Here is an 18,685-nt window from a genome sequence, read left to right as displayed (position 1 = left end):
ATAATGAAATATTTCTTGTAAAAGCAGGTAAGAAACTATGTTCAGTAAGCATGAACCAATGGGTAGAGAGATGGTTACAACTTCAACAAATTCTTTAGATAGTAATAAGGATTATTTCCTAAACTGGCTTCAAAACATGTAACACCCTTTAAACATTCTGTCCACATTACATTGAATATGGATGTATTTACCCAATTAGTACATGTAAGATCCAATTTTATGTCTAAATGTTTCCACTTTATGAAACTTGTCAAGACTTTCTATCTATCAGGTCTGTACATTCAGGTTATAAATGCTTCCCTAGTGCTATTAGAGCATGGAATGGGTTGCCTGAGCCAACCAGGAAAACCAATGACTTGGCAGAATTTAAGTCATTGGTTTAGATGCATGACGCATAGGACGTAATCATCTCTTTTTTGAAGTAACATATGTATTATATAAGATAAGATAAGATTATTGACAAGTTCAATTCAAGACTGTCTATGGATCAGGTCTATACATTCTGATTTATTGACTAGTTCAATTCAAAATCTGTAGATTCTGATTTATTGACTAGTTCAATTCAAGGTCTGTAGATTCTGATTTACTGACTAGTTCAATTCAAGGTCTGTAGATTCTGATTTACTGACTAGTTCAATTCAAGGTCTGTAGATTCTGATTTACTGACTAGTTCGACTCAGGACCGGACACAACAGAATGGGACAACACATGTTCCGGAAGCTCAAAATTGGAACCAGTGAAATCTGCCCATGTGGAGTATCACCAGAAAATGCCGACCACGTCCTCCAAAACTGCTCTCTTTACCAAGAGGCCCGTATAAGACATTGACCCCAAATCACCCCAATAGAAAGAAAACTATATGGAGAGCTCCCTGATTTAGAAACCACTGCGCAGTTCATCTCATGTATTGGTCTAGTCATATGAACACTCCAACATAACAATGAGAACGATGAAGAAGAAGACTGACTAGTTCAATTCATGTTTGTTTGAAAGTCATTTCTTATAGATAATCTGTTTATAATGCTATTCACTATTAAATTCCTTTTTTTCCTAGATACTTAATTTGTGTTTTCTGCTTTCAGAGTCCAGTACCAGCTACTAATGGAGTTCCAACAGAGAACTGAAAGCAGATGTTAGACTAGCTGCCATTTGTTTGTTTTGTTCCAATATGTAGGTTTATAGATACTCCTGTTTAACAGGGTTCCATCACATCAATATCTTGTGACATAACCTGTCAATCAAGTTGTCTGTCCAGATGAACTAAACAACAACTGATTCTGGTTTCAAAGCTACTTGACTTTTGATTCAACAGCTGTAGCCATGGTTACCACTTTATATCTTTTGTCTGTTGTACAATTTGATTCTCATAGAAGAAGAAACATTTATAGATGTAAACTAAAGATCATCTTTCAGTTGTCCTTTTGTTCTTTCGTAACTTTCGACAAATCTATTAATGTAAATTGAAACAAGTAGCACATAGATAAATGAAAGGACTGATTTAGACAAAAGGAATGTATGGACTGTCAATTGAACATTATCATTACTTCTAAAACATTATGTATCCCTTGTTCTCTATGGTATCAAATAATTATTAGTGTGACTAATTTATGTCTGCTTACAATCCTAATGAGCTCATCACACATGACATTTCTTGTGTAGTGTACACTATTATATAAGCTTTCATTGGGCCTTCCTCAGTTATCTCTGAATGTCCAGGAGATATGTAATTCATTTGAATAGGTTTGATCCATACAATTCAAACATTGGGTTTTGACACTTTTTTGGGGCTTTATGATACAAGATTAATCCTAGAAAAACATTTTTTAATAATAGAGATTTGAATTTTTTTTTCGGAGTATTAATTTTATATTATTGCAGAAAAATCCTATATGTTTAATTATAAGATAATTTTGTAAAGCAATATCAAAACATGCTTGAGTAATTATATTTTAGATGAATTAATTTGTGTTAAGATTTCCATATTAGCCTTAAGTCTCACATTCATCTCTGTAATGTTTAATGCTTTAGCTGATGTACACATACAATCTCTTGAAGGAACAGAATTATGTTCAAGTCATTCATAATTTGAACTGGCTATATTATGAAATTCCAATTGTTCACAACTTTTAATTATTCAATTTTTATTAATTCTTGAAATTTTAAACCTTTTGGTCACAAATTTCATTATTTTAGTTTACGAAAATTTCAGTTTTAGACTTGAACCAGAGTAGCATGCACATTTTGTGACAAAAATACTGTTCCAAAATATTTGTTTAACATTTCTTGAGTGTTTTGTTGTTGTTTTATTTTTAGCACTGTCTTGTTGAAGAAAATGTCTTATTCTTTGTCAAAGATTATTGTGATAATAGTTTTTGGCTTTCCATGTAACCTTCAACCAACCTAAGTCCACTTTTATGCTTCACAGGTTTTGTTCTCATATGGATGTATTTTTTTTAATTGTAATCATTTTTTTAACTCATGGAAGAAATAAAATCATATGCAATAAAATGTATTGTTGGATTTTAAATCTTCAACAAATATTCAATTAGAAGTTCTCATAACAAAGTGAACTGAACCTACTGAATTTTGTTTTGCTACATTTGCTCTCCCAATTTGAGTATTCTAATGATATACAAAATTCTTCAAAACAAATATCCAATGTCACACTTTTTTTTTTCTAATAATAACAATTGAATTTTTTTTTATTATTATTATTGACAAACTCTGCACTAAGGTCTGATAGCACACCATACATTTCTTGACATAGATTGAAACTGAATCCTTGCTAATGCCAACTTAATTTTCATTTGTTCCATGAGGAACTTTTTCAAAAGTAATTCTACAATAATAATTCTGGGCTTTTTTGTTCCAATGACTACCTAAAGTGATCATGGCTTAATTACAGCCAAAGCTTGAATTGATTTTCTGTTCTACTGACTACTTAAATAGTTTGACATCTTGTTCATTTGCTCATATTTGATTCTGTTGTGTACTTTGATTTATATCTACTATTCATAACATGTTAGTAACATTTTGAACAAATCAATTTTTGTATGTTTGCTCTCAGTGTTCAGAAACTCTAAAGAGAACTAAATGACCAAATGCTTCAGTTTATTGCTTCAATCTTAAGTTCCTAATGTTTACAGTTCCTCTTTAGTGCTACTCTATGGCATATGGTCTCTTTTTTTTTGTCTTTGGTTTTTGCCTTACTGCTGTATAATGCTAGATGTTTAATCATTAAACATATTTTTATTATTGATGTTTATTGATTACTTGTTCTTTATTATTGCTCAGTTTCTTGAAGGTGTAAATTCTCTTGGCCTAAATGATATCAAATACAATATACCAGTAGTACAAATAAGTTTGTGCTCATAGCAACATTTTTGTCTTTTAACAAATGATGATTTTTAATAATTTCTTAAGAAATGAAAACTTTCATTCCAGTATAAAAGTGAAAAAAAAAAAGTTTTAAACAAGTATATTTCATCCTGGAATACTCAGCAACTTGGCTCTATAAATCCAATGTCACTTATCTAGTTCAACTTTTTAAGTTTGTTGAGATTTGTTTTAAAAAGGTAGATAAACTGATTCCAAAAGTCCACAAAGAAATTGTTTTGGTAGTAGAAATTGTTTATTCTCGTTAATATCTGCAATTAACATTTGCTAGGTAATGGCCATTATTTCTTAAACCTTTTTTCTTCATTCAAATGCTAGTCACAAAAAAAAATTAATTAACTTTTAAATAAAACTCAAAATTCTATCTTCTGGGACAGTTTTAAATGTTAAAAAAGGCAATCGTTTGTGAACTGTTCACTGTAAGATCTCTCTCAAGAAGTTGTTAGAGCACGTTTGTGATGGTCTGAGCATACTTTCACTTTCCCACTTCCCCAGTGAGCAAGAATTTCAATATAGAAGTCTCCATAATAACTTCAACTATTAGGTTTATTTTTGTATCCACCGCAACATCCCATAGTTCTAAGGAAACACAATCAGAAATGTTCTCCTAAGTAATTACATGTGTTCTATGTTTCATTATTGGTCATAAACTATTATCCTTTCACATTAGTTTTTCTTACTTTTTTAAAGTTTTTAAAAAGGCTTTACAATTAACAATTATAATCTCTGATTCATTTGATAAATTAGATAGCACTGCTTTGTATTTCCTGAACCTATTCTTTGCTAATAATTATGACTAAATACTTTCAATTTCTAAAAGATTTCTAAATGTAAACAGAAAAGACTTCAATGAATCGGATGAAGAAAAAAAAAAAGAAAGATATTTGTTTTACTCTACACATCAAACAGTTTCTGGCCAATGGAGATACATTTGAAATAATTAGACACAAATGAGAACCTTTTCAGAGAGTTGAAAGCTACAATTTTAGTCAGTTATAACTCTTAATAATAACCTAAAATGTAAATGTTTTCTAATAATATCTATTTAATAAAATCATCTAAAAAAGGCAGTATAAAAATATTTCATTTTTTAAGTTATAAAACAATCAAATTTTAACCAAAATCTTGTTTATATTTTAAATAAAAATTATATTCCTTTTTTTTTTTTTTTAAATGTTCTCTAAATGTGTAACTTACACTTCCCAAGACTGAAAGTTATAGTTAAATTTTAAGCCGGCATTGTTTTTATTTGTGTTGCAAGATTTCAAAGAAAAATGTTTTATGCTTCTTCTAAATGTTGTCAACAATTCTTGCAAACACAATTCCTAGTCAAACAATTGACAGTGCACATGGATGTTTAGTCACTTATTAATAATTAAGACCAAATACGAATTGTATTATCACTTCCTCCTGATACCATAAAGTCTCCTGAACTGTCAAATAGTAAACATAAAACTGAATCTTCATGGCCAGCTAGACTTGTAATCTGAAGAGGAAAGACAAAGTCATGTGATAGAGACATACCACAGAACAATGGATGTCAATGGAAACCAATGAGTTTCTAAGCTTATGGAACATGTAACAACATCTGCCTCCACTTGGAAACTTACCTGTCCATCATAGAGCAGAATGTTTTTAGTATAATGTAAACTTAAATACTAGTCAGTTCAATGAGCCAACTTTCTATAAAGTGGATTCAATATTCATGTGAGTTTAATATATAAACCTGGAAACATTAATCACAGAGGGATGTGGGATCTAGGTACAGATCAAACAACAAAATAGACATGTCCATCATCTTACAAGACTTGAAACTATTGACATTTTATCCTTTCATTTGAAACTTAAATGAATAACTTACCATTCCAGATAAAATTTCATAGAGTTTGATTGTACTATCATTACTCGCTATAGCAACCATTCCACAAGTTATGTCAAATCCCAATTTATTGGCAGAATGTGGTCCCACTTCAAAGCTAGCCATTGGAGCGACACTGCGAACATCCCACAATTTGACAACTCCATATGCATCACAAGAGCCAATGGTATCCCCCTTAAAATTTTGAAAGAAAACAAATGATTGATTATACAAAATATAAATTTAACACTTTTTGTGTTCCATTACATTTCTATCAATGTATTTATTTACTTTACCCCCTTCCCAATCCACTCCCTTGAGTACTATACTTTTGCCCTTAAAAAAATGAAGAGCTACTTACACGAACATTAAATGTTGCATGGTTGACAGAATGCAAGTGACCATAATAAGTTTGAGCACACAGTCCCTAGTGAACAAAGTAGAGGCATCAAATAGTTGAGATGGTCAGAGAACAGCAAATGAATTGTCAAGAACAGTTTGGAATAGCATGAGGTGAAATAAATTGTTAAGTATTATAGTATTCATTTTTTATTTAAAAGGTTGCATTAGCTTAAGTGCTAAATGTTATACAACTAAGTTATTTAAAATAAGGCCTATTCATAACTCAAATAGTAAAAATTTATATAATTTAATAAAAATCTGTTGTAAATATGTATATATTTACAATTAATTTGCCCAAGATCAAATCTAATTTGAGCAGTCAACCCCACCTCCCAGATAAAGCAAAGTATTTTCCTGGGTCGACATAATCAAACATTGTTTTTAAGTTGTCTGCTTCAAAATATTTCCATCTAATATCCTGGTAACTGGGGCAATCATGGAGGATATGTTCAACTGTGAGATAAGTCACAGTACTCAGTAGGGGCTTTTGTCTCTTTAGCACAAAGGAGTGTGTGATGTAGGTGTGGGGAATCCAAAGTCTGGACATGGTCATGCTTTCACCCCTTGTCAGACCCTTAGATATGGACTGCCACCTGACATCTATCACAACCCGTCTAAGATTAAAATGTATCAGGATGAAAGTAGGTCATGAAATTCAACTGGACAAATAAACAGTTTTTCTATTCTGCAGTTCACTGTAAGACACTTTGAAGCATTGCCATTGCAGCAACATCTCCTCAGAGTTGTGTTGTAAACTACTTAGATAAGTTACAGATTTTATATGCTGTATTTGTGGAGGAAAAATCAAAAATTCAGGGCTCTTAATTGATCAAGCAGTACAATCTTGAGTTCAATCACTTGCTTATTAGTATTAACATAAAAATCTTACAATAATAAGGTTACAAAGAGAGTTTGTGTGGAAACACAAACTCAAAATCAGACCCCAAAATGGTCCACCCAGACAGGTAAAAAGGCAGGTTTCAATATTTTCAGAAAGAACATCAGAATGAAGTTCTATCAAAGACAAATGACAGAGAAGAATGGAGAAAGAAGGTTGACAGATCTTGTGTGGTGCCCCAGCAGACCCAAGAATAGGTGAAAGTGAATATATATGAAGTTAGACATAAAACAGAAATAGTTAAGTGTGCTATTTCTGTAGCGCCGCATTGCAGTTCATGCAATAATATGAAAAACTACTTATTAATTATTGTTTTAAATTATGTCCAACTTATATGCTTACTAAATAGATTTTTTCTCTTTAAAAAAAAAGAAAACTTTTTTTGGTGTAAATTTAGTAGTTAGTATGACAACTTACATAACTTAGCAATAGAAATGTAATAAAAACTTTAAAAGATAGGGCTGATTATCATGGAGGGGTTCTTTTAGCAACAAAAAACACTCTTATAGCAGAAGAAATTACCTTACCTAACTCAAAAAAATATAGAATCAACATTTTGTAAAATTAATACCACCTCAACATCTCTAATAATAGGCAGTATTTACAGACCACCAAATTCTAGTTTAGAATACATGCAAGAACTATGTAATCAGTTAAAGAGACAAATAAAAATGCAGTTTTTTGGATTATGGGTGAGTTCAACCTACCTGATATAAATTGGAAAACACTAACCATAGATAAACACCAAAACATAAATGAGCTTTTCATAGAAACTTTACACAACCTAAAGTTAGATCAAATCATTAAAAAGCCAACTAGATTTAACAACACATTAGATCTCTTAACCAACAGACCTGGATTAGTAGTTGATTATGATATTATCCCTGGTCTATCAGACCATGAGATCATAAAAATACACAGTCAGATAAAAGCAGTAGCCAATATAAAACCCAAAAGAAAAATCTTACTCTGGAACAAATGCAACCTAACACAACTACACCAAGCTGCATTAAACTTTCAACAAACATTCTTAGAAAAAGGCATTAACCAACCAGTCGATGACCTCTGGAATTTCATAAAAAACTATCTTAAAAAGATTATAGAAAATCATATACCATTTAAATAACATCAAACAAAATAAATAAATGCTGGTTTAATAATAGATTAAAGAAGCTTTCTAAACAGAAGGAAAACCTATATAGAAAATTTAAAGAAACTAAGGCAGAAAGAGTTTATAAAAAGTACATAAAAATTAAACACCTAACCCAAAAAGTAAGCAGACAGATGCAGAGTGAATACATAAACAATGTAATATCTAAAGATAACAAAAACCTATGGTCATACATTAAGTCAAAGAAAATGGAAACAACAGGCATAGCGCCATTAAAAGGAGAAGACAACTTAACACATAATGATAATGAAACTAAAACTAACATCCTAAACAAATACTTTGCATCAGCATTTTCAGCCCCAGGAGACAAAGACATATCACTTAATTTGAACCAAGTAGACAACATCAGAGAAAAGAGAATCCAAAAGCTATTAGCCAACATCAAACCTAATAAAGCATCCGAACCTGATGGTATTCCAGCTAGATTACTCAAAGAACTTAGCAGTGAGCTAGCACCAATGTTCAAAATACTTTTTCAGGCATCTCTTAACCAGGGCAGAGTACCAAGGGACTGGAAAGAAGCTAATGTCACCCCCCTATTTAAAAAAGGAGAAAAATCTGACCCAGGAAACTACAGACCAGTATCACTTACCAGCATCACATGTAAAATCCTAGAACACATAATATGTAGCAACATCCTAAACCACTTAGACAAACATAATGTCCTTATTCCATACCAACATGGCTTTAGGAAATATAGATCATGTGAAACACAACTAATAGGTCTAATTGATGATTTTTCAAAAGGTTTAGATAACACTGAGCAAATAGATGCTATCTTACTAGATTTTTCCAAAGCTTTTGACAAAGTTCACCACCATAGTTTGCTTAAAAAATTATAATATTTTGGCATTGATGGTTCATTGCATAAGTGGATTAAAGATTTTCTGATAGGGAGAGAACAAACTGTAATAATAAATAGCTCTAAATCAACACCAATAACAGTAAACTCAGGCATACCTCAAGGAACAGTCTTAGGTCCACTACTATTTTTAATTTACAATAACGATCTATCACATTGCATTAGTTCAGAAACAAAAGTCAGATTATTCGCAGATGATTGCATAATATATATAAAAAAAACAATAAAAACAACACAAGATACAAAAATTTCCAAAGAGAATTAGATATGAATTACAGAAATGGAAATCAAATTGGAGCATGTCTTTCCACCCAGAAAAATGTCAGTTATTAAGATTAACAAAAAAACTAAAACAAATTAATTCCACTTATCTTATTCATGGTAAACCAGTAACACAGACTAAAAACGCAAAATACCTAGGTGTTATAACAATGAAAAACTGTCATGGAATCCCCATATTGATGAAACTATCAAAAAATCAAACAAAGCATTAGGATTTATTAAAAGAAATTTCTATAAATCAAATAAGAACATAAAACTAAAATGTTATTTAACCTTGGTTAGGCCAATAATAGAATATGCATCCTCTGTTTGGAACCCCTCAACTCAAGAAAATATTAAGAAACTGGAACAGACACAAAATAGAGCAGTGAGATTCATTACAAACGAATATTCACATTTGACTAGAGTAACACCTTTAGTAAAATCACTAAATTTAGAAAGCCTTCAGGACAGAAGACTCAAAAGAGCATGGAATGGGTTACCTGAGCTAAAACCAGTGACTTGGCAGAATTTAAATCATTGGTTAATATGCATGATTAAATGCATGACACGTAGGACGTAATCATCTTCTTTTTTGAAGTAACGTCTGTATTATATAAGATAAGATAAGAAATATGATAGATTTATATCTCCTCTTCTAAAGAGCCTCACATGTTTGTTACTATTAATAGTGAATAATTGTAAAAGTGGTGTATTTTTATGAAAAAAACTGCTTGCATTAGTGATTTAAAAAATTAGATTTTTCGCTTTCAGAAAAGAAAAAAGTAGCCGTTGCATATAACTTTGAATGGTCTAAAATATTATGGTGTCAGATTTTCACTATCTTTTCTGGTTTACGAGACCTAAACGGGACGGACGGACAGACATTCCACACAAAACTAATAGCGTCTTTTCCCCTTTCGGGGGCTGCTTAAAAAGCATTAAATTATTTCTATTAAAATGTAAGAATATAATTTTTTAATTACAGTTCTTGCATCCCAAAGAGAAAGAGTTTTATCGGCTGAACTTGTCAGTAGAGTATTGCTGTAGGGCAGAAACTCCACTGTATTGACTGAATCAACATGGCCTCGTAAAGTGTAGCGACAACGTAGGCTGTAAGAAGAAAATGTGTACATTCAAAGAAAACATAGGTCTCACTAATCATTACAGTGAAATGCATAATAATATTTGAAAAGTTCAAAACTTGAAATAATGCTTCACCTATTTAAATCCCAAACTTTAGCTGTATTGTCCATGGAACTGGATGCTAGAAAGTGACCACAAGTGTGCCATGAACAACTCCAAACTGAAAAAAATAAATTAAAATAAGTCTGCATGCTGTACAAGCTGCTAACTTTGAGTGTCAACTAATTAATCATTACAGCATAACGCTAGATCTATAAATATAGATATCAGCCTAAACATTAACATGTTATATAAATCCTAGTTCTACTGTATTTTCATGCTGATAGCCAGCATTTCATGTATAACTTACATATGCGTCCTGTACCTCACACAAATTACAAAATAAGTAAAAATCAAAATAATACAACCAGCACTCTTATATACCCTGCATGTGAGCTGGTGCTGCCAACATGCTTTGTTTATTGGAAGAAGACAAGTGAATATGATACAAGTTTTGATGGCTTCACTAACTATAGCAAGGACAATGACATTGTGAGACTGGTGATTGATTGTGGATTTATTGCATACATTAATATGTCTCAGCATTACTGAATTAGTTTAGCCACTTACTTAGTTGTCACAATTGATTACTAATATATTAAAGATTCTCTGTACAGCGATGATATTTGTTTTCTTGTGGTTAATAAAGAGATGTTCATTAAGCTTTCTAATGTACAACCACAAAGTGAACTGCAGGAGGTAAAAAGACCCAAAGATATGTCCATAGTTTCCCTTATGAGGAAAATTATGTTTAGGGTCAAATCAATTGTGTAAACCCTGCATCTTTGTATACCCTGCACAGCTGCCATTCATGTGTAAAAACTTGTCTAAGCCACAGGTTATATGCTTGAAAATACTGTAAATCTTTTTTTAAAATAGCATGACCTTACATCCATAACATACATACTTTTGTCACCAAGGAAGATTTTAAAATGAGCAAATGTGTCATGTCTATCATCCTGGTGAATAAACACTAATATTACCCATACTTTTTGCCTCTCTCTAGCAACCAATGGTTGGAGGTAACAATTTAAGCACATTTATGACACAAGTATTTGGTGGAGTCTATTATTCTATTCAAATTCAGTAATATCAAACACTGAAGAGCTTAAAGCTCATCATCAATGTCAACTCGTCCACTTCAGGTGGCAAAGGGAGGATATTTGCCTCAATTTTCTTTAGGTAGTCAAAAACGGTCAATGAGACATCTTGTATTAGTAGGTATAAGAAATATCAGAAATAAGAAACATGGAAATTCTATAAGGTAATAAAAGGATAATGACCAAATAAGGCTACTGGATTGTACAAGTGGTATCAAACGAGATTAGACAATTTTGAGCATCAATATTTTATTACAAATACAGTAATTGACTTGTAAGTATTTCATGAAACACTTATTTCTAAAGCAAAATTAGAAAAAAATGTATTCATTTTACCTTCAATCTAAGTTTAGAAAAAAAAAAAAAAAGCTAGCATACACACATTGGCGTCACTAGGGGATGCAGTCCATACCGGGTGACACCTTTAGGGGGTGACACCCAAGTGAAAAAAAAGTACTTTTGGAATAACTGACAATTTATAAAAAAACAAGGTCACAAAAGACAGTTTGTGTGGAAACACAAACTCAAAATCGGCCCCCGAAGTGGTCCACCCAGGCAGGCTTCAATATTTTCAGAAAGAACATCCGAATGAAATTATATCAAAGACAAATGAGAGATAAGAATGGAGAAAGAAGGTTAACAGATCTTGTGTAGTGCCCCAACGGTCCTGCAGATCAAAGGATAGGTGAAAGTGAATGTAAAGTTAGATGTGAGCCTGACCTAACTAATTCCCCTTTTAGACCTTGTGGTCTATAGGGCAGAAGATGTAAAGTTCATCTGTTTTTGTGGCCTACGGTTAACGAGGGTGTCATGTAGACAGCACAATGACCAACCGCCTTTACTTTTCCAGAACTATTAGGTCTAACTTATAATGCATACTAATTAGCTTTTTCTCTTTAAAAAACTGCTTGCATAACTGATTTTAAAAATTAGATTTTTCACTTTCAGAAAAAAAAAAAGTAGCCGTTGCATCAGAACTTTGAATGGTCTAAAATATTGTGATGTCAGATTTTCAATATCTTTTCTAGTTTACGAGATCTAAACGGGACAGACGGACAGACATTTCACACAAAACTAATAGCATCTTTTCCCTTTCGGGGGCCGCTAAAAAAGTAAGTGTCAGTAGCTAAATATTGGAACATGTTATTCACAATAGATAGACAGACATATATACATTTTAAAAAACATAACATAACATAACTAAAAAAGTAAAGTAAAGTTCCCCTTTCAGACCTTGTGGTCTATAGGGCTGATCATGTAAAGGTCAACTGATTTTTTAGGCATACCGTTAACGAGGGTGTTATGTGGCCAGCACAATGACCAACCACCTTTACTTTACTAAACATATTATATTTAATTTTTTTATGAAATTCTACAAATAGTAAAAAACGTTACATCATACTTTGTATTAAAAGCAGATATGAAACCTTACTTTCAGCTGTATATAAGCTGCATGTATATAAAAACTGCTTTGATTTTTAATTATGTTTTTATCAAATCTATTGAAATAGTAGCTAGCATTGTAATACCAGGATGCCAACCATTAGTCACTGTTTAAAACAAATTACGACATTCTTCGGGCATAAAATATTATTGAAATCTCAAATGTAATTAATGTAAATTTTGTAGAATCGGCAAGCAAATAAGTGGCTCTTGAGATTTATGAATAAGGTGAAGTAATTTCAGATGTTGAATGTAAAAGAAACTCTAGCCAAGATGAAGGAAAAGTTACAATGAACCAGTTAAAAGATACAGATATTTGATGGGATAGTTTCTTTTTGTTGTGTGCCTATTTTACAAGAGGAAAAAAACACAAATTGTTAAAAGAAAGGCTCTGATGCTTCCTATTGAAGGACTAGGACTAATTGATGATTTCTCAAAAGGTTTAGATAATAGTGAACAAATAGATGCTATCTTACTAGATTTTTCTAAGGTGTTTGACAAAGTTCACCACCATAGTTTGCTTAAAAAATTAAAATATTTCGGCATTAATGGTCCACTGCATCAGTGGATTAAAGATTTTCTGATAGGGAGAGAACAAACTGTAATAATAAATGGCTCTAAATCAACACCGATAACAGTAAACTCAGGTGTACCTCAAGGAACAGTCTTGGGTCCACTACTATTTTTAATTTACATAAATGATTTACCAAATTGCATTACTTCAGGAGCAAAAGTCAGATTATTTGCAGACGATTGCATAATATATAGAACAATAAAAACAACACAAGACACAGATATTTTACAAAGAGAATTAGATGAATTACAGAAATGGGAATCAAATTGGAGCATGTCTTTCCACCCAGAAAAATGTCAGTTGTTAAGAGTAACAAAAAAACTAAAACAAATTAATTCCACTTATCTTATTCATGGTAAACCAGTAACACAGACTAAAAACGCAAAATACCTAGGTGTTATAACCATGAAAAACTGTCATGGAATCCCCATATTGATGAAACTATCAAAAAATCAAACAAAGCATTAGGATTTATTAAAAGAAATTTCTATAAATCAAATAAGAACATAAAGCTAAAATGTTATTTAACCTTGGTTAGGCCAATAATAGAATATGCATCCTCCGTTTGGGACCCCTCAACTCAAGAAAACATTAAGAAACTGGAACAGACACAAAATAGAGCAGTGAGATTAATAACAAACGAATATTCACATTTGACTAGAGTAACACCTTTAGTAAAATCACTAAATTTAGAAAGCCTTCAGGACAGAAGGCTCAAAAGTAAAGTAGCAATCATACATAAAACACTGAACCATAATCTTCAAATACAAAAACAAAATTTAATAAAATACTCTGAAAGACACAAAGATAAAGGCACATTCCTCGTCCCATATGCTAGGACAAATTTGTACAAATACTTCTTCTTCCCTAGTGCTATTAGAGCATGGAATGGGTTGCCTGAGCTAGCCAGGAAAACCAGTGACTTGGCAGAATTTAAGTCATTGGTTAATATGCATGACTAAATGCATGACGCGTAGGACGTAATCATCTTCTTTTTTGAAGTAACGTCTGTATTATATAAGATAAGAAGATAAGATAAGAAGAAGATAAGATAAGATTTAGTCAATTAATAGCAAGAGATTTTTATTTTCTTTTCTGTTGTCAACTATTTTTAACTAATTCTATGAAAATGAGATACAAATTAGTAATTTAATAAGTAGTGGAAATAAAGTCTGAAATTGGAATATCAAAAGATGTCTCAAGAATAGTCACCAGGATTGGAAAATCAGAAAACAAGGGCATCTGGCTACAAATACAATTGACAAGGAAGTCGTTGCTATGATTGATGTAAAGAAGAAAAACAATGGAAGGATAAAATGCACAGATTGTTTCTATTCATTCAGAATATTTGACATTTCGTGACCATATTAACGAGGAGTCTTTATTAAATATAGAACTTCCATAAGATGATGGGAATGTCGTGTGGATAAAACTCATAACTAAAAGTGTATCTATAATGTTGAAAAGTTTATAAATGTTTTAGAAAACCGCATAAAAGATATATTTATAAAAGTAAAATTTACTATAAGCACCTTTGTATTTTGTTTGATAAGCACACCTGACATAGTGCACACTGATCAGATTCATAAGTTATAACATTTTAAGGGAGAAAAAAGCTGGTGAGATCTATCTTAAAATCTTCAGAAAGGAATGAGCTTGACTTTATGATATGTCGAGACCATGAATATACAAATGCAGCTTCAATGTCTGGAGACATAAAGGAGTATAGGAAATTTTAAGAATAAACTGAAAAGTTATTTAATAGATGTGTATAACATTAACATAATTTATGTGGTCAACATTTCAGAAAATGCTTCTTACCTACATAGAAATATTTTTTTTGTTTTAAAATTATAGCTTTTAGATGTACATCTTAAGATCTATTGCCAGATGTCTTTTATTTTATTTATCTTCACTTTATCTTTTTTTTGGAGGGAAGGTGTACTAGAAAGCCAAAGATACATAAGAGTAGGCTTACATTTAAACTATTAACCAACTGGTGGCTAAATAAACTTTTTCTTTACCAAAAGCATAACACATTCGACAAGGGAACAGACGACACTTTCATAACGGGCAAATTTATTAAAAATGAAATCGTTAAAGACATTCATTGATAAGTTTTCAAGTTTGAAATCTAGTAAAGAAAAAAACATTGTAATTTACTTAAGATAAGATAGATAAGATAAGAAAAGAAAGGATAATTTTTATTGATCCAATCAAATTGAAATTCAGTTTGACTACAATTGACAACCTCAGTGTAACTACTGTACAATAACAATATAGATTAAAAATTCGAACAACTTCACACACAAAACACATACACATTCACAACCAGCGCTTTAAGGTTGCATTGTTGCAAAATTGAACTATAAATAAATTGTAACAACTGAATTTTACAATTTAATTGACACTCATTTTAACAATCAATTAGTGTATTTAATTATAAAGTATGTGTATTATGGCTCAACAGACAAAAAAATGAACACACAATTTTTAAGAGGGGGGGGGGTGTCGGGGTTGACACCCTGAGCTGACCGCACCGGGTGACACCGACCCTAGTGACGCATACACAACCGAAATAAGTCAAATTCAATATAGCGACATGGACGTCATGTGGCCAATAAACAAAAGAAATTTAAAAAAAACTGAAAAAACTTTTATGAATCCAATGTGTACATTTACCAAAGATAAACAAAGGCATATTTTTAGCAGCCCCCGAAAGAGGGAAAGATGCTATTAGTTTTGTGTGGAATGTCTGTCCGACCGTCCCGTTTAGATCTCGTAAATTATAAAAGATAGTGAAATTCCAACATCATAATATTTTAGACCATTCAAAGTTATGATACAATGGCTACTTTTTTCTTTTCTGAAAGCGAAAAACCTAATTATTTGAATCACTTATGCAAGCAGTTTTTTCATAAAAATACACCACTTTTACAACTATTCACAATTAATAGTAACAAACACGGGAGGCTCCTTAGTAGGGGAGATGACTATTTACCGTACTTACCGTACTTTTAACACATTTATGCAAACGGTTTTACATTTTTTTGTCAAACATTATTTATCTTTACAAATGTAATGCTAAGTTAAGTAAGTTATGTTACTTCACAGTCACTTTCACCTATCCTTTGGTCTGTGGACCACTGGGGCACCACACAAGATCCATCAACCTTCTTTCTCCATTCTTCACTGTCATTTGTCTTTGATAGAATTTCATTCTGATGTTCTTTCTGAAAATATTGAAACCTGCCTTTTTACCTGCCTGGGTGGACCACTTCGGAGCCGATTTTGAGTTTGTTTCGCACAAACTGTCTTTGTAACCTTGTTTATGCTTTGAAAAATTGACCTGAAACAAGATTACTGGTACAAAATCAGCTAAGAACTAGATCTGTTGAGAAAAATAGCACCCTTATTGCTCTGAATGTGACATTTCAAATCCTTTCCTCCATGTGATTTTCTTAAAACAAAATACAATTAGAAGCTTCATTTTCTTCAACAGTATGTCAATTAGCAAATTGTGTGTATTTATAATCTTACATCATTTGAATAAATTGCTTTCATTTATTCACTGAAAATTCTACTGAATGAAATCTATTTACCTGCAGCTGTGTGGTCAGTAAAAGTATGGACACAAGCAGCTTTGGAAAAATCCCATATTTTCACTGTAGAATCTCCACTGGTCGTTGCTATACTAGATCCTCTATAAAAAAAAAACATCTTTATAAAATAAAACGTTTTTAGCTTTTAAAATGAATACATTTTTTAAACCCAACTTTGCTTAATGACTTTTGGGAACAAAATATTTGAATAAAATGAAATAGGACAAAATATTACTTTGAAGGCTTTCTTTATGATCCCAAGCCATTCAAGTCATTATATATATATAAATATCATCATGGGAGTGCTGTGACAGTTCGCGTAACAAAATCCCTTCATTTTGCTTGGTCAGCAGTTGTTCTTAGCAGGATATCAAGAGAGAGGCAGTGGCGTAGCAACCATAGCGTGAAGGGGTTTGTTGCGCCCAGGCCCATTAGGGGCCCAAACTGAGTTATGTAAGGAAATGTGTTGACTATAAGAGTTTAAAATTCATAAAATTATTACATTATTTTAAATTAAATCATGTTCATTTTTCTTAAATTCCATTTCTGGTGTCCAAGCAAAATAACAAATCCATATAAATCTAATTACTGTAGTATGTAATCTATTAAAGGAAGATAACTCTTAAATTGTCAGTATAGCAGATTTTTGTTATTTAATAATAATAATAATAACAATAAATATTTCTAAGCCTACTCATTGTGAAAGTGTTCTATATGATGTATAATATTTGCTTTTGTTTTGGTCAAGTGTTATTTATTTCTTTAATATTACAATGAATATTGACTAGTTTAAATGCTTGAATAAATTGTATGAGTAAACAGTAAATGAAAGAGGATATATATAGTAGATATGCAGTTAAAAAAACATCCATACGCACATTTCATTGTAATGACATCAAATACAATCTCTAAAATGTAAGTGATTATAAACGAATCACCCACATATAGTAGACGATGTCTTCCAATAATTCGAATTTATAAACATTTGTGCATGGACACCGGGCTTGTGACCACAATCGACTTTCTACTCAGTAAGTTGAACATTTCTTTACAAAGGTGCTTTAAAAAACTTAGTCTCCTAACTAACAGCCTTGTGGGAAGACTTCAGGTGGCGACCAATGCACATTCAGAATATCTGAAGATTCAGCATGTGACTTTGAGTCCCGAAATGTTACATGGTTGACCAATGACATTGGCCCTTCAAATGATCTGCAGAGACTTAGCTTAGTTTAGAGATTATGTAAGTCTTGTAAATATATATATATTGTGCATTGATATTAGCGACGGTAAAAGTAGTGACGTAGACAGAATACAGGTACATGATAGGAGAAGACTATGGACAAAGAGACAAGATGATCATCCCCATCTGTAAATAAACATCAGTTGAAGCATTCACAAGTTTTATTAAGTATGTTGTAGTTAATTGTTGTGTCCCTGAGATGTGTTCAGACTCACATTAGAATAAGTGAAGAATAAGACAAGACACACAATCCAAGAGAGGACAGATCCAAAGCTTGAGGAAATTGTTTTCTTTTACCCTGTTAGGTACAGGTGCACCTTGTGTACTGTCTAGCGTAGAAGTTTGTCTTCATTGACATGTACTCTCTCATTAGAAACAGTAGAGCCCAGTTTGGGTTCAGTTACACTATAAGAGGGGGCCCAACTTTGCATTCCTGAACCCGGGCCCACAGCTACCCTGCTACGCCACTAGAGAGAGGCAAGCATTTTTTCTTTTACATTATCCAGCCAGCATTTCTTTGGACAACCCTTTCATAATGCTCTCTCTACCAAGAAAAATGACTTCTAATAGTGAGTCATGTCTTACAATATGACCGAAACAGTTCAGCTTTCGTCTCTTCAGAGTATTGAGGAGTTCTTCCTTTTGCAAGCCAGAGTGTTGACAAAATACAAACTCATTTGTCTTCTTTTCTTG

At 32.0% G+C, this 18,685-nt stretch overlaps 2 protein-coding genes across 11 annotated transcripts in view; one reads left to right on the top strand and one right to left on the bottom strand.

The window, feature by feature from the left end:
* Positions 1 to 3,259, top strand: part of LOC106070976 (microtubule-associated protein 2-like) — a 93,999-nt gene extending 90,740 nt beyond the window's left edge. For all 9 annotated transcript variants that reach the window (XM_056003698.1, XM_056003702.1, XM_056003706.1 and 6 more), the window contains one exon: positions 1,083 to 3,259. In XM_056003698.1, coding sequence (XP_055859673.1) covers positions 1,083 to 1,124 — 42 coding nt within the window. In that variant the 3' untranslated portion in view covers positions 1,125 to 3,259. The remainder of the gene's footprint in view (positions 1 to 1,082) is intronic.
* A 1,001-nt stretch (positions 3,260 to 4,260) lies between these two features.
* The window catches only part of LOC106070963 (sperm-associated antigen 16 protein-like), a 39,155-nt gene continuing 24,730 nt past the window's right edge, over positions 4,261 to 18,685 (bottom strand). For both annotated transcript variants that reach the window (XM_013230980.2, XM_013230989.2), the window contains 6 exons: positions 16,753 to 16,853; positions 10,070 to 10,154; positions 9,835 to 9,961; positions 5,616 to 5,681; positions 5,258 to 5,449; positions 4,261 to 4,882 (listed from right to left, as the gene is read on the bottom strand). In XM_013230980.2, coding sequence (XP_013086434.2) covers positions 4,772 to 4,882; positions 5,258 to 5,449; positions 5,616 to 5,681; positions 9,835 to 9,961; positions 10,070 to 10,154; positions 16,753 to 16,853 — 682 coding nt within the window. In that variant the 3' untranslated portion in view covers positions 4,261 to 4,771. The remainder of the gene's footprint in view (positions 4,883 to 5,257; positions 5,450 to 5,615; positions 5,682 to 9,834; positions 9,962 to 10,069; positions 10,155 to 16,752; positions 16,854 to 18,685) is intronic.

Source organism: Biomphalaria glabrata, chromosome 11 (genome assembly GCF_947242115.1).
Source record: "Biomphalaria glabrata chromosome 11, xgBioGlab47.1, whole genome shotgun sequence".
Classification (NCBI taxonomy): domain Eukaryota; kingdom Metazoa; phylum Mollusca; class Gastropoda; family Planorbidae; genus Biomphalaria; species Biomphalaria glabrata.
The sequence above is the reverse complement of the archived record's forward strand: the minus strand, read 5'-3'. Positions and strand labels throughout refer to the sequence as shown.